Below are 21,359 nucleotides of genomic sequence, written 5' to 3'. Positions count from 1 at the left end.
TTTTACAAAAACCCAGGTGTTCCGTTAACATTGTCGAAATGACCAAAGTCGATGTAAGATAAACCACGTAATGAAAGGACTACAGAATCGATGGAAATGTTTACAGAATCCGTATATTTGATCATTCAGACAATAAAATTAATCGAGGATAGTTGAATTTGAGTAGAAGTCAGATTTTTAATAATGAATTGTAGGTGAGAAATATCAATAAACGAGTTTTGGGCAAATAAAAACTTTCCTGTGATTCCATAAACTCCTAACTCACCTGACTTGAGTGATGCAGACTTTTATTCTTCTTATATTGAAAACTTATCTAATGGGAGGTCATTTTGGGGTATTAGAAAACATTCTGACGTTTGTAATCGATCAGCTGAAAGTCATCCGAGCTCCGCTTCCATTGCTGCCTGGCTTATCAAAAGAACTTTTGAGAAAACAACTTAGTAAATAGTTGATGTTCACTTGTGAGGGAACAAGTTGAGGAAACATTGAGTCGTTATATTTGTCTAAATTTTATTTCAGTTTTTATATTTCCTTATATTTTTCATGTATTTAGACTCAAAAAGAATTTATGAAAAATACCGATTCAATTATCCTATATTTGATCAAAGAGTTGATTAATTATTCATATAATAATTCTATTGATCCTTCGCTTTTGTTCGTTTTTTTCTCTCTGGAATATATGGAATTTCCAATGGTTGCCATGGACTTCTCAATTATTCATAAATTAGTAGATGTTTTTACTTTAGCTTCAGATCCGGGAGAACTTAGGTTCAATATTCTTTTTTTTCTTGACTGACTTTAATGTAATTCGGGCCAAATCGTTCGTCTCTTTTCAATTCCACGAGTCTTTGAGAACTACCAAACTGTTTTTTTTTATGAAAGACAACTGAGATTAATTGATTGAGGAATGAAAATGTCAATAAAATATTCATTAATCATGCTTGGAGTCAAAGTAATAGAGCATTTAAATTTAAATAAAAGTTCCAATAGAAATATAGGATTGTATATAATCTCGGCATAGCTGAATATAGGTCAGATGTACTTTTCAAATTATGCAATTTGGGTGTAGGAATCAAAACATTATGAGAATATCTCAATACCATTCAGCGTTCAAATAGAATTTCTTTCATTCATTCTTTGAAATTGCAATTAATGATCATTCATAATGCTTCCGATATAGCTAAAGAATGTATAACATGATTTAACGACTTTGTCAATAACATATCTCATAAATAACATAATTAGTGAAAGAGATAATTATAATTGTTCAATGAATCTAGTACGAGCCGTACAACGTTGAAAAATTGAGACTTATATTAATCTCAAAACTCAATGTGGAACACGAGAATCGACATTTATTTCATTTTCCTCCTTTCATCGCACTTTCTTAAGATCTAAAGGGTAATAAATTAGTATGTAAATTAAAAACAGTTTGTTTGAGAAAACCTTTTAGGTTGTCTAACGGTTTAACTGTCCCAAGAAAGCCGATTTTCGTGCTATCGCTTACAAAAAAGACCCCTATTAGAATCAGCCCTCCTAAAAGAGGGCCCCCTTGAATATCAAATAACTAATCAATACTAACGAGTTTAAGTTGGGGTTTATGGAAAGAACATCGAACTCGGATCATATCCGGTATAATAGGTAATGCCAATTTAATGGTGGATGATTTATCAGCACATTTTTCTCATTATACTCTTCTACGTCTTTGACTTTCCATTGATTTTATTTACGGGTTTTTGTTTATGCTGTTTTCATTCTCCAAACTACAGAGCTTGCCTTTCAACTTAATTATTTTTTTCTTTATAACTAACTTCGAAAAATATTTTGATTGGAAAAATTTTCTTGTTAAATATAACTTAAAACTCATCTATAGAAAAAGCCTATGAAAAGATTTGAAACGGAATGCTAGGAATAAAAAGTTTGTAAGTCTTTCAATTTGACAGATATTCTCTTACTCTTAATAGTTATTTTCAGAGTCCTCTTCTCTTGTTTTATCAGCGGGACTAGTGTCTAAATCAGCAGATTCTCTAATAGCTCCTCACTGTCTTATTCATCACAGTCCTCGTCAGTGTTGTCATCTTCTGCAGTTCCAACAGAAATTTTATTTTTTGTTATATCCTCAGCATATGCCATTTTCTGTGCTTTAGCAAGTGGGAAGATCTTCACCTGCCATTTTTTTGCCGTAGAATTCCCAGAATTTGCCGTTAATTATATTAAATAATAATGGGGGGACCTGCTAACTTGATTCCGAGGCAAAACGGAAAAAATCATTTCTACGTATGAATTCCGTAATAATTAAATAGAGTGAAATAGCTTTTCCTCGTTTTACCCCAGATGACAAGGAGTCCCGTGGTCGGAAATGATATTTTCATCAACCATAATCTATGTGCTTCGTTACATTTGTTGTTTGGAGGAATATAATATTCTAGGGGGTGGCTAGCGACATTGATAGTTAATTTATCTAGCCACTGGATATTGTTTCCATATTGTACGTTTATTCAGACTGAAATCATAGATAATTGTCGCTTCAATTGCCATTCAAGAAAATACAAACCTCATTTTCAGAGCACGCTGACATATTGGGAGGAACGAGAGAAGCCTTAAGGGTTCTTTTTAAGGAATTGGGTTTGATTATTAATGATTTATTTATTTCTTTCAAATATCCATGGACACGAACTTTGAGAAACACTCCTGTTAATGCTATCCACAATCAACTATTCGTCAATAATCTAAAAATAACTTTCACTAGGAAAAAAATTGCCATTTCCATATCGCTTCTTTGCTATTAATTATTTTCCAGAAAAAAAGTGATATCAAAAAGGATATTTTCAATCTAGATCTAATCTGCTTGATGTTTTACATTCCGAAATTCCTTTGCTGCAATGTAGCTCTGGTCAAACACACCTTCAATGCCTTCAAAATAACCCTAACGCCTTTTTTCCCTTTCTCCCTATATGCTAGGGGGCCGCGATATCGGGGTTCGTATTTTATTAAATGGCAATTGAATTGATACATAGAGAAGCAGGAAGTGAACTTAACTATCAATGTAGCCAGCCACCACCGCAATATTTTTCCCCCTAAACAATAAACTGTAAAACGCAAAAAAGACATTTTGTAATATCACAGCCAACCTTCATCATTCGTAGAAATGGTTTTCTCTCGTTTTGCGCAGGATGCCGATGTACCCCGATTCCGGAAATGTTCACCTATTGTAAAAAGGGAAACAATATTCGAGGGGGTAACCGGCCATCTTGGTACTCAAGTTAAGGGTTCACCTCATTATTCTTCAAAATAATTAACGACAATTCAGGTAATTTTATGGCATAAAACGGCCGTTTTTGGGCTTGTGAGAATTTATTTCTTTATGATTGGCACTCTAACTTGACAGACCTTGCATAAAGATGTTCGTACTATAAATAAATTTCTTGATTTTAGGTATATTTTCTTAAAGACTTAAAGAAAAGTCGAAACGTCAAATTGAAGATTATTATGTTCTAGTGCCAAAAAAATTATTTTTTTATGTTCGTGTATTTAAGCAAATTTGGTGGAATTAACCATGACGACGAAAGAAAAACCATTTTACGTCAAGACTATAACTTGTGAATGAAAGAAAACAAAACCTTTATGCCATAATCATCATAATCAATTAATATTTCAAAAAGTTTGCACTTGCATCTCTCTGAATAACATGAACAATCAAAATGTATTCTGATTATAATAAAATAAACAATAATTGATGGTTTGTGATTAAATGTTGTGTGCGGTTGGGTCGTTTAATTGAAATGACATTTGTTATTAGTTATAACACGCAGTGACACGCAGTGAAATATGCATTGCCATTCTATCGGCACGCTATGGTAATTTTGTAATGTAAAATGTAGACTCGCTAGTAGGTATCGATCAGTTTTATTCGAGATATTATCGGTTAAATTAATTAAGCGACAACTAAATTATCCTCGTAACTCACAAGAGACGACTAGATGCGAGCAAAAGTGTTAACGCTGTTTAAGACAGATTTTTAATAACTTAATTCAAAACTACGTTTATAAATGAAGTGACTGACTCTGTAAAGTTTAACTATTGAAAATGCATGTGAAATTTTTGTTTCCCAAATTTCTGATACTCACTTTTTATAATAATGCAAATCAGTTGGATGGACCTTGCGGGGAATTTTATGCTCCCTAAAATGGCACTGGTCTATAGGTTGAGCACGGTCGTCCAGGCTTTTATCACTAGCCTAGACCAAACTTCAACCAAACTTCTTTCTTGACCATATTATGTGTCGAGGTTCACAGACACATTCGCGTGAGGAGTTCCGTCCCCGGATATAACAGCGGATGAATGCGAAGAAGAGTTGTAACGTTTTCACTGCTCAAAACTGGCGTTACTTTTGTTGTTATAAACATTATACTATATAAAACTACCAACTTCTTTTTGCAAAGAATGTACATGCCTCCTGGTTGTTTGGTGTTCGTGGTTAGTTCATTTCTTTCTGTATTCTTCGAGCACCTGTAGTTAGCCGGATGCTTTACTCCACAGCTTTTGCATTTTGGCTTTTCTGTTCTGCTAAGGATGCAATTCGCCGCGCAACTTACACAACACACGTCCATACTGCATGAGCTTTGCCCGTGGTGAAAATCTTGTTATCTGTAATATTGTACAGGTCCCTCGTGCTTTTCTGTTCAACCGCATTTATTTTTGTGTGGCATAGGTTTCTCAGTTTTTTGTAGGACCGCTCCTCTGCAGGTTCTATCACTACCACGGATATTCATACCAATTTTATCATCCTATAAATTATTCTAGAGGTCTGAATATCTTTATTAGATGACTGGAAAATTCAATATGTTTAGCATATAAATTAGTTATATTATAGTGAATTGAATGTGTGTAATTCCATACTGCTAAAAAGGATTGATTAAAAATGAATAAGGAAAATAAAATATCAAAATATTTCCAATACATTACTTCCAAATTATATTTTCGCTTCTGATGAAGACAAAAAGTCATAAAGGCCGGAATATAATTAGCCATTAATTCTCCGAACAATTGGTTGCTCAATTAATGTTGTTTAGGTTTATCTGGGGGATAATTTATAAAACCGGAGGGGTCAACTCAACAGTCATGAGTCAACGACCGACGGAATGGAACTGCTGGGTAACATTTGGGCTCTAATTCAGACGAATATAAAGGATGTAGTAATAACACGACAAAAAAAACATGAAGTAAAGACGAACCCGCATGTAAATATTAACATAACCAGACAAGATAAAAAGGTTGCCGCTAACGTAATTCTGTTGGGGTCAAGGGTGAAAATTTCGTATATAGAAGAAGTTGATGTTCCGAATAAAAAAATTACAATGCCTTTTTCGAGTTAAATAAATTGGTATAGAAGGAACACAGAAAAATCAGAATTCTAAACACGTATACATACACATATATAGGGTGTTTCTAGATTCATGAGACGAAATTCAGGGAGAATAAGCATTGACTTAGCCGTGACTAAGTTTCGTTTGGTTGATGCAAAGTCTTCGCGCCATGATTTTTGAATAAGGTTTTAGAAGTTTTTTTTTGATAAGACAATTATCTTTTGAGGTATTCTGAAATTACCTCAAAAAACAAGTTTGATGCTTATTTTGGGGAAGTCGCACCCCCCTTAGGAGGTTATAAGTTTCTACATAAGTGATGTGCACGTTACGACCTACAAAATATCGCAGGAGCAATTTAAATTGAAGTTCCTAGCCCTTTTTACGGGCCTAATTCAATAATTCTGTAGTTCAATAAGCGAACAAAGTAGTTTATATATCAACGATTCTCCTAATTAAAATATTTTTTGTTACAGACGTGCTATACTGAGTAACCCAGACTTGCTCTCCAAGACGCCATGGTCTCGTCTTCTGGAAAACGATTTCTGGGGAACTCCTTTGAGTGACAGTGGCTCTCATGGTTCCTACCGCCCTTTGTGTGTACTAACCTTCCGCATCAACTACGCTCTGGGAGGCTTTCAACCATGGGGTTACCATTTGGTGAACGTTCTTCTCCACTGTTTGGCAACCGTGCTCCTCATCCGCGTAGCCAGAATAATTCTTCCGAAACCGAAATCAAAAATCGGATCGATGGTAACGGGTCTCGTGTTCGCGACGCATCCTATTCATACAGAAGCCGTAGCCGGTGTTGTGGGAAGAGCAGACTTGGCTGCCTGTAATTTTTATTTTTTATCGTTGTTAGCTTACGTCGCACACGTAAGATATAGAGATACTCAATATTGTCACAGATTCTGTAGAAAAAGTTCTATAATAAAGTCAGATTCCAAACAGTATCAAAAAATTGTTTACGCCTTACAAAAAAATGTCACTAGTTGTAATTGGCCTAAAAGGCATTTAAGAGATATTGAACATACTGAACTATCTTCCGTGAGTGTTTTTATGAAAAAAAAGGATAATAAAAATTTGTGTTGCTGGAAAAACAATTTGAAATTGTGGATTTATTTGGTTCTTTGTTTGTTGCTAGCAGTGGCTGCTATGTTGAGCAAAGAAACTGGAATTACGGTACTAGGAATTTGTTTCATATACGATTGGGTGTACTGCATATCAACTAATAAGGTAAGTTATCGCATCTGCTCAGAAAATTATTTTTTTCTGCATCCAAACGTCTACAGCAGGGTTAATTACGAAAAAGAGTAATCTAGCAATAGTAATTGAGATGGTAGTCACACAAAACAATATCATTTACACCTGCGCACTCTGTAAGGTAACTTTTCTGCTATTTTCCGGAAAAATTGAATTTGATAACATCTCTCAGAGTGTTATCGAGCTGTGAATGTCGGAAGTTACGTATAAATAGACTCTAATCCATAGATGTCATCTTTTCGCGAATTTAATACCATTCTTTGTTGGTTTCAACTCAATCCCAAGACGGAAGTAGCCAAGCGAGTGTTATAGGTTTCAAAGAATAAATTATAAACCCAATCTTTCTAATCAAAGCTCCAGCAATTCCTTTTGAGTTGATTGTGAATGTATATCATGACTCCCCAATTCTTCGCTATTATTATTCTGACTTTCCTCTATGATTATCTTAGATTCACCGACTGAATTATTCCCGAAAAGCATATGGAAAACATCGAGTCTAATTACAACAGTCGAATATCACCATAAAACTTTTATATATCCTATTTTCGGTGACAGCTATCGCATGATGAAAAGTTAAACAATGTTTTGAGTGTTTTTTGTAAAGAGCGGATTGGGTTCCAGACTTTAATTAAATTTAATAACCCTATAACATGCCAAGTATTTACAAATTCATTCAGCTTAAGCGGAGAATAGAATTGGTAAAGAAAAAATCAATCTTATTATACAATAAATATATATATACATATAATTATTTTCCAAGAAACTCATTCACTGTTATTTGTTTGTTAATCCTGGGGTTGCTATATTTGTGTTGACAGAAAAAACTTTCACCCCGTCAGGTTAAAAAAAATATGGGAAAATATCTTCTTCTTATTAATTTTTAAGATCTCATGATCTGTTAGTTTTGCAGGTTCCTTGTATCAGCTCCTGTGAGATGGACTACCAGCTGTCCATCCATCTCTTAGGTAGTCGTCCGGGTCTACTCTCTTCCATTCTTCTCACGTGGGCGTACCAGTATATTTTTCTTTGTCTCCCCCATCTTACGATGTCTTGCACGCCACATTGTTCTCTGATGAAAAAATATGATGATGATGATGATAAAATGGCACAACGTCCCTCATGTCACTTGATCGCTCTTGAGACGTTTGTGGAGCCCCTTTCAGAGGAAGTCCAGTTCCCATTTTTTTACACTTTCAGCTTTTTTACTAGCAATCTCCATTTCTGCTTGTCTATAGCCATTTCTTTCCAGTTTCTTATCTCTATTCTTTCCAAATCCAGCTCCATCCCATCTCGACCTTCAACTTCCACGTTTTCTCCCACCTATATCTAATCTTCAACGATTCTTATCCCCGCCTCATGTTCAGGCTTCCAAATATGTTCTAGCCATCTTACTCTTGCTCTTAATCACATTCTTTCCACTTAGCACTTCCTATATTTATTTATTTGCTCTTATACATTATGTAGTACCATAATAATAAACTCAATTTTTCTGTCCATTTCATCACTATTTCAGCATATTTCTTGTTATACTTATTGTCTTTAGCTGCAGCATAAGACATCATGAGTCTTTGCTTACGTAATTTGCTTGTTAGCTAGGAATCAAACCCAGATCTATTGGTAAGTGCTAGAAACTTTACCAGTTGAGATATTCTAGAAACTAGAGAGCTATTTAGAGCTGGTTAAGAAAACGGGGAAAGAAAAGAATCAAGGAACGAGGAATATTACTGAGTATATCATTTTCAGTGTTCAAAAAAGTCATTATTCGGACTAGAAAACAGACTCAGATCTATTGGTTGCAAAATGCAAAGTTATTTTAAAAATTTCATGGAAAGCACCACGGTTTTATAATAGTGATCGACTCATTTGATTGTTATGGTAAGAATTATTTCCATTTTCTCATATTATAGTTTCATATTTTGCTACGATAGCTATATCACTTGGCATCCTCTATCTCTCATTGTTTTCTTTCTATCGATATTTTTTGTTGCATAATCTAAAGCCAAGATAATGTTGCTGATAGTATATGTCTTGCTCCAGCCCTTCATTATTATTTATTCACTGTAACTGTTAAGTTCTCCATGGTCATTTTCTAGACTTGAGTGAGATTCTCATATATTTTGAAGCTTTTCTTAGCTTTTTTCTGTGAATTATGTCGAAAGCCCGTTCGAAGTCCTTGAATAAAATTACTACATCTATGTTGTATACCTGAATCACTTCTGTCTCCTTATGATATCTGAAATTATGAATTATTTGATATATTTTTTAATAGTTTTAATCGAAACAAATAAGTTAAATCATAGAATAATAAGAATTGAATATGTAGAAATGGATCTATTATACCCAGCTTGGATGAAGACAACTTGGTGAGAAGTTTACCAACTAGCATCACTTTTCAACATCACATTAATTAACTACGGTTGATTCAGCAATAAATTACCTTTGTAGTAATTGATTTTCAATACTGTCATTCTAGCATATAGTACATTATTGTCGGAAAAATACAAAGCAGAAAATTTTCACTTAATTGAGCAGGCATGGTATCAACATCGCGTGAAATTACCAATATTTCAAATTGGTACATCATCTACGGAGAAAATAATGAATTTTTAAAATTGAATAGATTTCTACAATACTGATACTGTGAACAATTAAATTATACAATGAAACAAATTTACGAGACCGAAGGAGTTGTCTACGGATAGTCTACGAATAATAAACATGAAAATAACTGAACACAAGAACGACACGATGATAATTAACCCAAGGGAGAAGACAAATTTGATAAAAATAGAAGAGGTGGAAGGCAAAAGTCTCAAATACCTTGGCATGATCTTAACACAAAATGGAAGACTGGAACAAGGTTTAAACTATTGTAGACTGAAAGGAATGGGATTTCTAAGAAAAATGGGGAATAGAGCAGGATAAATCAAAGTTAGACACGGTTTTAGGAAAATTTGAGTTCAAGACGAATTGAAAATGAAACTAAGGAAAGACTACTTATATGGTATGGCGGCGTATAGAGAATAGAAGAAGAGTTATTAATACGAAGATGAATGAATCAAGGAAGGAATATCGAGGAAAAGCTTGTTAAAATAAATAGATGGTGAAGGAAAAACGAGAAATAAGATGACGGAAATACAATAAAAGGTACAGGATAAGAAAAAATTGGAGCAACTGTGAAAAAACCCACGTAATGACTCAACAAGCCTTCCACCTGAAAAGGTAGGGATTTATCGAAACTAGGTATATTGACCAATGGAGAAATATTTTTTCCGATAATTTTATTATCTACAATTTTTGCTTAATTGAATATTTCGATCAAATTCAATGTTTTGCCGAAACATACAAAAATTTAAATGAAAAAATGTCTGTTTACGGAATCGATTAAAACTTTTAAGCATTTATTTGATATGTACGAAGTTTTCCAGTTTCACTTGTATCCACTACAAGCTGAAACCGAATTCTCCGCCTATTTTTGGGTCGTATTCATCAATAAATATACAGTTCATAATATTATAGACAGTTGGTATTTTCTTTTGATACTCTTGTTGCCACATGGAAAATATTATCATATTTTTCAATTATGACTATATTTCAAAATACAGCAGCTCCAAGCTTGTTTTAAATGCAAATATTTGTTCGTGCTTCTGTCTTATCTAAATAATCCAAATCCTAATTCGTAAACAAAAATAATCTGAAGATATAAGGATTAAAATTTAATAACTTAGCAGGTCTTGCAAGAAACTGTTTCATTTTTTGATTTTATAAACATCAGTTATGAAAAACAATTCTATTTTATGATAAAAGCAAGTTATTCATTCGAATTTCTTCAACTTCTCACTACTCAGACCTTTCTATATGATTTTTTTAGTAAATCGTCTCAATTTAAGGCCTGTTTTTGATAGAAAATAATTGTCAAAATACAGCTTAGAATAGACGTTTGGAACTATTTTGAAAGAGACCAGGATGTCTTGTTGTTGGGGTGTTTTGCGAATTTCTTATTTCTTAGACCTTTTAATATGTATATGTTTCTGAATAGACTTGATTTCACGTTTCATCTGTTTTAAAAATTAGTTTTTCTTTTATAATTTCTCAATAGCAGATAAAAATTTGACGTTTCGATTTGTTACGGTCTGTACAAGAATAAAAAAAACTAATTTTAAATTTTGGAAACGACAGCATAGTTAAATGAAAAAATTTTGTTCCACTCTGAACTACGATTTATTGTAGCATCCACCATATTCACCTGATCTATGACAAACATACGCATATTTTACGCGGCTTCTAAATAATTTTAATTTAATAATTTTGATTTGCTAAAATCAAAAACTTTGTTTGCACTTTTACATTGAAAAGCTGATCATCCGGCAACTTTGTGGCAACTATGGGAGAGATAGATAGAAATACTTTCGATCTGCCTATTAAAGAAGTAACAAATTACAGAGCTTCTGTTTATAATACTTCTACTCTGACAAAGCTCACTAAACTAGTATCTCAACAACTTCCAGTTGTCATGAGTGTCGTGGTAATTGAAAATTTAAAAATACGAGGATTGCTACTTAAATTTGAGATAGACTATAGACTTTTGAATGCATTTGAACCAATCGTCGAAGCATTTTTTCCATTGCGATTGATGTACCTCCAAAACATGTTAATTGAATGCATCAGTTGGTGTAGAAAAAGGATTTGGCTGGTCTTGAAAAAACCATACAATCGATGGTTGTTTAGTTTTGGGTTCATATGTATAGATTAATAATTCGTTGCCTATCACGATCTTATAGACGTCTTTTGCACCAATCGACACGAGCTTTTTTTGACCGATTGTCAAATTGCGCAGTACTCAACCCAATCAATTTTTTACTGCCAAATTTTCATGAAATATTGAATTTATACGAGTGTAACTAATGTCCAAGTATACCTCAATCTCTTGGTATGTCACATGAAGATCTTGCAATATCAGTTTAATCACAGCATCGATGTTTTCTGATACAACAGCTAATTTTGGATAACCTGTACGAAATTTAGAACCAGCGAAACAAACTGGAGATGTTGCTCCATGAACAAAAGTCGGAGCAAGTTGATCAGCATGCTGCTGTTGTTTCAATCCACGTCGAAAGTCAAAGATTCAATTCCATTTAAATCCAAAGTGAACAAATCAAATAGCACTCATATAACAACAAGTTCTAAGTATGTTCACCATTGAAAATGTCAAATGGCAATGTCGCATTTGATATATTTACATCAATGTTTCCATATCCTACAACTTAAATCAAAATTGTGAAGTTTCATTTTAAGCTATAATAACATTGAGTTTATTGAATAAAATCGTAATTTTCATAATTGTTGTTCGACTCAGATGTGAAATAAAATTTAGAATATGAATTCTGATTATGAAAATGTAATTTTTCAGGTTCTAAATTTCTAAATTGAACAGGCAGAATAGCTGATCAATTAGAAGATTGAGATGTGTGCCAATAACTTGAAGTTTAAGAAGTACTGAAAAGTTTAACTTATTTCCAAAGTAAAACCGCTGAAAGTTTAGAATAGCCAGGAAGGAAACCGGAGGTGCTTGGCACTAAACTTCAATTTAAAACCAATCTATTTTCATTGGATCCGAAACTCTATTTTTTCCTCTCCACTTCAAAGAAGTGTATTATTTAATTTTTTTACTATAAATTGATATTTTATGTAGAAGTTATATTTGAAGTTGACGTAAGACACAGTTTGTTTTTAAAAGTTTTATCAAAGTTTTAACGTTAAAGTTGTAGCTGGGAGTTTTCAAATTGACTGATTGATTGATTCAGTTGATGCGCTTTGGCTTTATTTTTCTTTCTGCTTCGCTGCGCAAATTGAGTTTGAAAATGAGTTTTTCATCCGAGAATGCACAATTTTGGGATAATATTTAGAATGTGATGGGAAAATACAATATTTCCCATATGCTTAGAATTGACTGGTAATAATCCCTTATATAGACTGATTATTCAACTATAAATTGTGCGGCATTGTATTAAAAACGATTTTTCACTCATAAAATTCGAGTTTCGATTTGATTTTTTATAGAGATATTCATATTTTTGAATAAATTATTATGAACGACTACAATCGACTAGCTTGATATCATAATATTCTTCCTATCTACTTAAACAGTTCGTAAACGGTATCTTACTTACTTACGAAATTTATTCATGAACTAACACTGAATACACTGAACTATTTACTAATACTAAACACACTAATTTATTCAAATATATCGCGGAGTTCACTTTTCTCTATCACTATGAATTCACTATGCCATCAAATTGTTTACCGGCTGACTATGGCTGTTTGAGATTCTCTTATATACACTATCTCATGTTCCAGATTGTAAGAATTTTTCATATAAACAGGTTATAAAAGTAAAACGAAGAAGTTGCCACCATATAGGTAATTGAAGCATTCACCAAACACAAAAATATGGTTAGATGATTAATGTGACAGTAAAATGCAACAAAAAAGTTAACTTAGACAAAAATGTTGCAGAATAGAATAGAAAATCATCAGTGAATATGACAATTAACGAAAAAAAAAAAAGGAAAGAAACAAGGTAGGATGGAAAAAAGAGAGTTTTACAAAGATGTTTAATGTCAAAAATGACAAAAACCAAGAAGAGATAGAAAACCTTCAAACTCAACTTACGGATTTACCGAACGGAAAAGAAGCTGAAGAAGTGATAAATGAGATGAAAAACAATAAAAGTCCCGGAGATAATGGAGTAGCACATGTTAATTCAAATATTATGAGAATAAGGAATTCCAAACAAACCATTTCAACTAGTAAAGATGACATTGGAGGACACAACCAATACAGTAAAAATCGATAACAAGAAAAGTGAACCTTACAAAACACAACAAGGATTGAGACAAGGCGACCCCTTATCAAGGTCATCAATGCTTAGCTTATGCTGATGAAACAGAAGAAAGCTTCTGGCCTACAATTCAATAATGACAAAACAAAATTTATAGAAATAAAGGATAAATGTTAAAGTAACACAAGAAACAATTTCATGGTGGGACGTTAATAGAACTCGAGGAAGTAGAAAACTTGATGTATTTGAGTGTACTACTAGTAATACTAGAGAAAAGCACTAAGAAGACTTTTTGGAGGAAAATAGACAGTTAGGATAGTAGAGAAGATGAAAATGAAATGGCTGGGTTACTTGGAACGATTGGACGAGGAAAGACAGAAAGATGTAGAAGGGAAGTAGTGGAAGAAGATTTTAGAGAGCTGGAGTAGAGCTGGAGAGAAAAAGCAAGGGATCGAAAGAAGTGGAGAGAATTTACAAGGCTATGGATCTAAATTATCTGCATATAAGCTTATTGCGGAATAAATAATTTTGTAGTTGTATTATGCGTTTTAATAAAAAAGGTTCTGGAAAATATCGAGGTTTGACTAGGTTCGGTAATCACATTCATTTATAATGAAAATATCAAAAAATGGAAAAAAGCCTCATATTGTAACGTACATGAACGCAGCTGCAAATTTGTTAATAGTTTTTAATACAGATCAATTTCTTCATGGAACAATTAATCCACTTCTATTTTACTCTCGAGAAGAAATCAAGACAAATGGATACTTTGATGATTGTCTTCTTAATCTTAAAATGTTTATTCTTCAATATTCCAAATTATAATAAAATTATTTTGAAAGGCCTTATAATCGATGAATTTTGTTGATTCTCATTATATTAATTATGAAACGAGTTAGTTTTTCTCATTAGAAATAAAAATCAATATAATATGTAATATCTAGAAATGTATCACTCCGATGAATTCACAAATTACGAAATGCTTCTACGAGACATATTAAATTCCCCATTCTGCAAAACATGAAATACATTTAAACCTATACCGTAGGTTTTTCGCTTGGATGGTTTCAATCGTACAAGTTATAGTTATCAAAGGAAAAACTAGGCACAGAAATCGCTACGCTTCTATGTTATTACGGATTTGGAAGAAAATTAGGATTATTTTTAGATAGAGAAAATTTTATACAATTTTCCTGGTAGTGGTATCTTGAAATAATTCCTGTTTATTTTTGAGAACATTTTTTTCCTCGTTTCAATGATTTTCTCTAGAAAACACGTAAAATCGTGTAATTTTTAAATTAAATAGATCAAAAATTATCTACGAAGTGTTATAAATATGATATTGATGTGATAATCTTTCTAAACGCTCCTCGACGGTGATTTGATAAGTATTAATCTCACAGAACAACAAAAATTTTGCAAAATTAATGCACAATTTTTGAATACATTTTCATATTATTTCTATTCACTTGACGCAGCGACGCTCTGACTTATTTAGCCCGTCTGAAAAATACGTTCTCTCGGAGTCTGCCTCCTCAGTCGACTTAAATTTCTGTCCGGCACGTGACTTTTCAAGTTTCAAAACCAAGGAGATGGCACATGGTCAAATCCGGAGAATACAATTGATCGAACAGCAGTTTATGGCCCAAACCGTGACAAATACAGAGAGGTAAGCCGTTACGTTATTCCAATGAAATAGCCACCGAATGAGGCCTTTTTTTTCTACAATTAGACATAGAGTAGGCCAAAAGTTGATGTAGATTATAACTTGTGAGTCCCAGAAAACGGTACTTGTTTCCTGTCCGTCCGATCAAACAGTTGTCGCCTTCTTTGAAGCACGTTCACCGACTAAATTCCACTGTTTTCAGTATTCCTTCAACTTTGGTCGAAATCTACTATGAAATTGTCTTACCGTTGCGGTAGTACTTCGGATTAAGACACATGGTGCCAAAATTTCATGCGGAATATGATCCACATGAGCTTCTTCAAAGACTATTATCTCAGCTATCTCGCACTTATCCTTTACGAAATCCTTTATCGAGGCACCTGAAAAAATCTCATCAATAACGGACGATCAACTACATTGAATAGTAGGGAGGTCCACGTCAATTTTGTTTGTTTACCACAGCAGGGTACCAAATATTAATAGCTACTGTAACTGAGATTCAATACTACAACCTGAGGTGCCTTTGAAGCTACTTAATCTATCTGAGGACACTGTCGGCGAGGACCTCCTAGCTGACCTTCCAAGAGATGGCACGAAAGTTCGATATCTACTTCTCAAGATGGGGGGTTATCAGAATTCCCGGAAGATGAACTTTAGTGAGAAGTATACTCAGGATATAATTATGCAGAAAACTATTACTGAAGTTGCTCCCTATCCTATAGAGTGAATAAATTAAAGAAAATTTTCATAGTGTAAGACAAAATTACTATTTACTTATTACGCCAAACAAACAAATGAAGCCTCTTTATCTAAAATGTTGTCACATTTCATTTCTATAAAGAAATTGGAATGAAAGTTATTTCATACATGTGAGAATATGAAAAGAGGATGAAGATTATCCATTAAGAAACGAAGAAGCTCATTAATGAAACCGCGAGTGTATTGAAGATGTTACTGTACAAAGATATGAAACTATTCATATCAAAAGTGCAAACGAGTGGCAAATATCACAACCGGATCTACGCGATGTGAAGTAAAAAATTGATTCTTGATAGCATGATAGATAATTACCAAAATGGTAGTTGCGACATGTTTGCAACCGAAAAATATTCCTTATCATTTGTTGTTTCCACTGTCCTACTTGCTATTTCTTTGGCTTCATCCATGTTCAACATATTCCTGAACTCTTTATTGAGACTGTTAGTTGCTTTTATTGATAACTTATCATCAAATTTTAATACTATGATAAGAAAACAACACAAAAATAGTTATGATAGCGTGAAAGTTATTGAATAATATTTATAAATGTATTTGATATTCTTAGTGCATATTTTATGGACAGATTATATTCTAAGAAGACTAAGGATAGCAGGCAAAGATCAGTATCTACACCAGCGAGGAAATTCAACGAATTGAGATTCATATCAAAACTCAAAACAGTATATTCAAGTTTCGAAGCGTTTCGAGAGTATTATCCATAGATCCCACGTATTTAGTTCGTGAATGGAAAAGGATTATAAGGGACTAATAAGTTTGTAATAATGTGAGAAGTTGTTATGAAATATATGAATATATCTACCCCATTCGTGAGTTTCCTTGGATATATATATATATATATATATATATATATATATATATATATATATATATCTACCTTATTCATTGATTAATTTGGGCGTTTACTTGAAAATTGATCCTGGATACGTATGTTAAGCAAATATTCATTCTATAGGTAAGTTTATGTGCATGAAATTATTTAGCATTAGTTTACGCTACAGAAAAGGTTGTGATCGCTGTGTCCCAACGATGTTAACTAGCACACAAAACTCGCTGAATGAATGGAACTTTCGGGTTTATTGGCCGTATAATACTGACAAATAACATTCTCTAAAATCCAGGTGAAGAAATAGATTCTATAGGATACGCCCAAAACGAAACGACAATCACAACAATGGATGCACTCCACACAACTCCAACAAATTCATATGAACTTTCATCAGCCGGAAGATTATGGCAAATGTTTTTTCGACAAAAAGGTATGTTACTTTTGGAGATGATACAGCCTGGGGCAACATCTAATGCAGATTCCTATTGTGAAATATTGCGGCGTTTACAGAAGGTATTCAAAACAAAAGAAGGTCATGCTGACTACTGTAATTGTTCTGATGTACAAAATTTCCCGTCCCAACTATTCCTTCAGCAGTTTCAATGGGACATTTTCAAACACTCACTATATAGTAGGTGTTTGTATTTTATTCCTGTAATAAAATCTTATTCGTTTTTCCATCCGTCTTTTCTTTACGTTGGAAGAAAAAACAATCCTCGTAATTATGAACAATGCTAATTATTTTCTCTTTTCTTTTCCCATCTTCCAACGGTAAACTAGAAAATTGCTACAAATCTTCATTAAATTCATCAAAAATTACCCTGGAAATTACTTTTATTTCTACAACCACGAAACCACATTCATTCCCTTTTTCGCATTCAAATTCTAAATTTAATATGCCAGCATCACATTGAACATATAGAAGTTGAATTTCGGCCGTGGATAATTGAATACTGTGTCACACAGAAAGTAGGTACAATATATCTTATAGAACTGGAATTCATGGAGAAGAAATAAGGAGAGACAAATGGATTGATATGAGATACAAAACATTATTAAAAACATGTGAATTTGGGCATAATATGAATAAACAGATCAATATTGTTTAGAAAAATTAGTTCACTGTCGGGGAAAATTTTATTTTTCAAATATAATCTGCTTTCAATTCTACACAATTATTCCAAAAATTTTCTAAGTCTTATACTAATCTAATAAAATACTCGTTTGCCTCAACCATCTCTCTCTATTTGTCTGAAATCGCTTTCAACTTGGTTATTTTACCACGAACACGAAATAGTCGAAGGCAACCATGTGAGGTAACTTTGGTGGATGTGTTAATAGATCGTAACGCTCAGTTCAATTTTTCTGCAACAATAGTTGACAAGGTTCACTGCGGTGATAAAACACAGCTATTTCCTCAAATATGCTGTATTTTTTTCGTAAGGCTGATATAGAAACGTATCAGAAAATCAGTGTAAACCTTTTTTTTTTAAATAATCAATACAGTTTGATCTACTGGGACATATCGAAGAAACAATTCAGTTGGATCACATTTGAAGATGAATTTTTAACGCTAGTGAGCTTTTAGGCGTAGAGAATTTATTTTCTTGAAAAACGAATTTATTTAATTGTAAGTAGAAAGTTCAATACAAACTGGTGTTTCGATTCTAAAACGATTCGCTTGATATTTTATATGATATATCTAGTAATTATTAATAAAAAACTATATATTCTGCATAATGAGCGTCCTTTAAAAAAATTAGCTTTTGACTGCAGGTCGTAACAAATTAGAAAGAGAGAGAAATGCTTTATTGTCAAAAAATTGTTACAATTTGTAAACAAAAGCTCATAAAAATCCATAGCAAAAATTAACCCAGTATGCAGCATGTCCGGAATTAAATATTATTATTAGAATAAAAGTCGTTTACAGAGAAAAGGCTTTCCAGTAAATATTTGATTTGATTTCAATTGCCAAGTGATTGTACATTTTTTTGCATTGTAAAATATTGAGCCCTCAACTAATTCCGAATGTGAGTAGGTAAGTAAAGGGCGTGTTCCGCGTTCCTAAGTGGATAGTCGTACAACAATCTTTCTTATTATGTATGTATGGAGTAAATTTAATCAACTACGCATCAAATGGATGTAATTGAATAATTGTGAATAATAATTAAGTATACGGCTTTTCCATATGTAAATCTTTCTTCATTAGCTATCTAACTCACTGTTTCAGGATTATCCCCAAGTACAACGGCATAGATTTTATTAACCATTTCTGTTACAATAAATGGATAGACTACTCCATAAATACTATTTGCGTAAATTTTCCTCAGTTTCTACAATACATTTTCCACATGGGAAAGAGATGTGTACTTGGCAATCTTTTCTCCATTTTCTCCAACAACGAAAACAGTTTTCTTCATATGAGTATTACAACTAAAGTATCGTCAATATTAATGTAAAAACCTCTTCCGCTAAACCTTTTCAAATGTTGAAGTAGTTTCTCGGGAACCGTTGCGAATATTTATCCTAAATACACTATTATTTATTATTTCTTGAATATTCGCAAAAATGGCGTTCAGCGTCATCATTATCATCATACAAAGACTTTTGGAAACACATAAACACTTACTAATCATTCTATAGAATGGACCACTTCCAGAATGATCTTCAAGTAACTTCTCCTCAGTTTCTCCCATACGTTTCCCAAGTGAAAAATAATTTTTAGTTGGCATTCGAAATTCCACCATATTTATCCGACAACGTAAATAGATTCCTTTTAAAGGGTATTAAAACCCATCACCGTAGCGAAAGCACCAACAACGTCTTCCATTAAACCACTTTTCAAATAATGCAACATTTGTGTTCGGATTATTCTGATTTTCTTTCCGATAACCAGAGTCCTTCATCAGATAGCAATTGTGAGTGTTGGTGCAGTAAATAGTATATTCAGTATAGATGCAGTTATTTGCAGAAATTATAAATAATTTCACTAGATAAACTCGGAAAACCGCGCGTTAATATTTAACAACATTCCAGTCAATCAGTTTTCGTATGTTAGTTTCACTATGAATGAAATTTTAATTGTGGAAATACTGTATAAAAATACGGAACCGACTAACTTTGGAAGTTTGGAATTCAGCGATTCAAGAAAATGAATTTTACATTATTATATGGACAACTACATTTCTATAGAGAGTACACCTTGCATTCAATTATTCAGTTACTAATAATCAACACAACGGTTTATAGTTGCTGATACTTTCATTTGGAACCTTATCTAATATTGAAATACAGGATGTTCCAGGATTTGATGTGAAAAATTCGGTGTGTTTGATTGAATAAATAATTGTATACTATTATCTGAATACGGAACATTTACAGGGACATTCTATACAATCTAAAGATATTAAAAATGAGTTTTCAATCGATTGTTCAACAAAAAGGTTTGTTTAACTTAATAAAATTAATGCTTCAGGAGGTTTTTTGATCGTTGTACGTGCCAAGGAAACAGTTCGCTTTGAAGAAACATTCTGAAGAAAATTATCATAAATTGTAATTATTCATCGCAAAAACTTACAGAAGGTATTAAAACACAATCAAACATTTCCAATTGAATTGCATACTCGTATTGTCGAACATCGTGTTAATTACATAAGGAAAAAATTGAAATAATGTAATGTAATAATTTTCGAAGTCATTACAATTCAACGTATCAACTATTCATAGGATTCTCCAGGAACAGCTTCTTTACCCCTTTCACATCGATAAGTAGAGGATTATCCATCAATACTGGCCTACGCTCGTTGGTTTCTAGATATACAACGAGTTGATACATGCGTTGGAAAAGTACTTTACTACTGATGAAGTTAGTTTCATACGAGATGGATTTTTTAATTCTCATAATTTTTATTTAAGGGTAGATTGAAATCATGACGGTATAGTGCAAACATAGAATCAACATTGAATGCAGGAATAGTGGGTAATTACTAAGTGAATCCATATTTTTTGGATAATAACCTCAATAGTCAGCGACACTGAGACATTCTCCAAAATGATATCCCATCCTTGTTATGTGATATTCCTCAAAACATTCGCCGATATATGTGCATCTTAATAAAATTTTTCTTGAAAGGTGGATTCATCGAGAAGGTCCATTTGCATGGCCACCACGTTCCACTTAATTAAGCAAAATTGCTCAATTTTTTTGGGACTTGCAGCACCGGTAAATACAAGGAACTAAATGATTGATAGAATTAGCTTTCATCGTGATGCTTTACGGCAGAATCTTGGAATTCTCTTCCAAGTTAAAGAAAACCTTAGTACACTCCAGAAGTGTGTAGAAGTGGAAGGTGCCCATTTTGAGCATCCTTAACACGTAACACGATGTTTGACAGTACGTATAATTTAGAGTTCTGATTTCTTTAAAGGCCTATAACTCATAAACGAGGAGTAGTATGAGAAAACTTTTCTCCCGTTACAGCAATATTTTCACGTCTTCCATTCACTCCCGAATTTTTTCATCCCGGAATATCCTGTATAATACCAAATTTTTCACTTGTAATGAATTTCCTTCGTTATGTTCTATTGACATTTCAATATCTGGGAGAAATTTGATAT

At 33.0% G+C, this 21,359-nt stretch overlaps 1 protein-coding gene across 2 annotated transcripts in view; it reads left to right on the top strand.

Annotated features, from left to right (window-relative positions):
* The window catches only part of LOC130898004 (protein O-mannosyl-transferase TMTC2-like), a 276,788-nt gene that overhangs the window by 20,156 nt on the left and 235,273 nt on the right, over nucleotides 1-21,359 (top strand). For both annotated transcript variants that reach the window (XM_057807023.1, XM_057807024.1), the window contains exon 2: nucleotides 5,840-6,599. In XM_057807023.1, coding sequence (XP_057663006.1) covers nucleotides 5,840-6,599 — 760 coding nt within the window. The remainder of the gene's footprint in view (nucleotides 1-5,839; nucleotides 6,600-21,359) is intronic.

The sequence above is a fragment of the Diorhabda carinulata genome, chromosome 9 (assembly GCF_026250575.1).
Source record: "Diorhabda carinulata isolate Delta chromosome 9, icDioCari1.1, whole genome shotgun sequence".
Classification (NCBI taxonomy): Eukaryota; Metazoa; Arthropoda; class Insecta; order Coleoptera; family Chrysomelidae; genus Diorhabda; species Diorhabda carinulata.
This window is presented reverse-complemented; position numbering and strand designations above follow the sequence as displayed.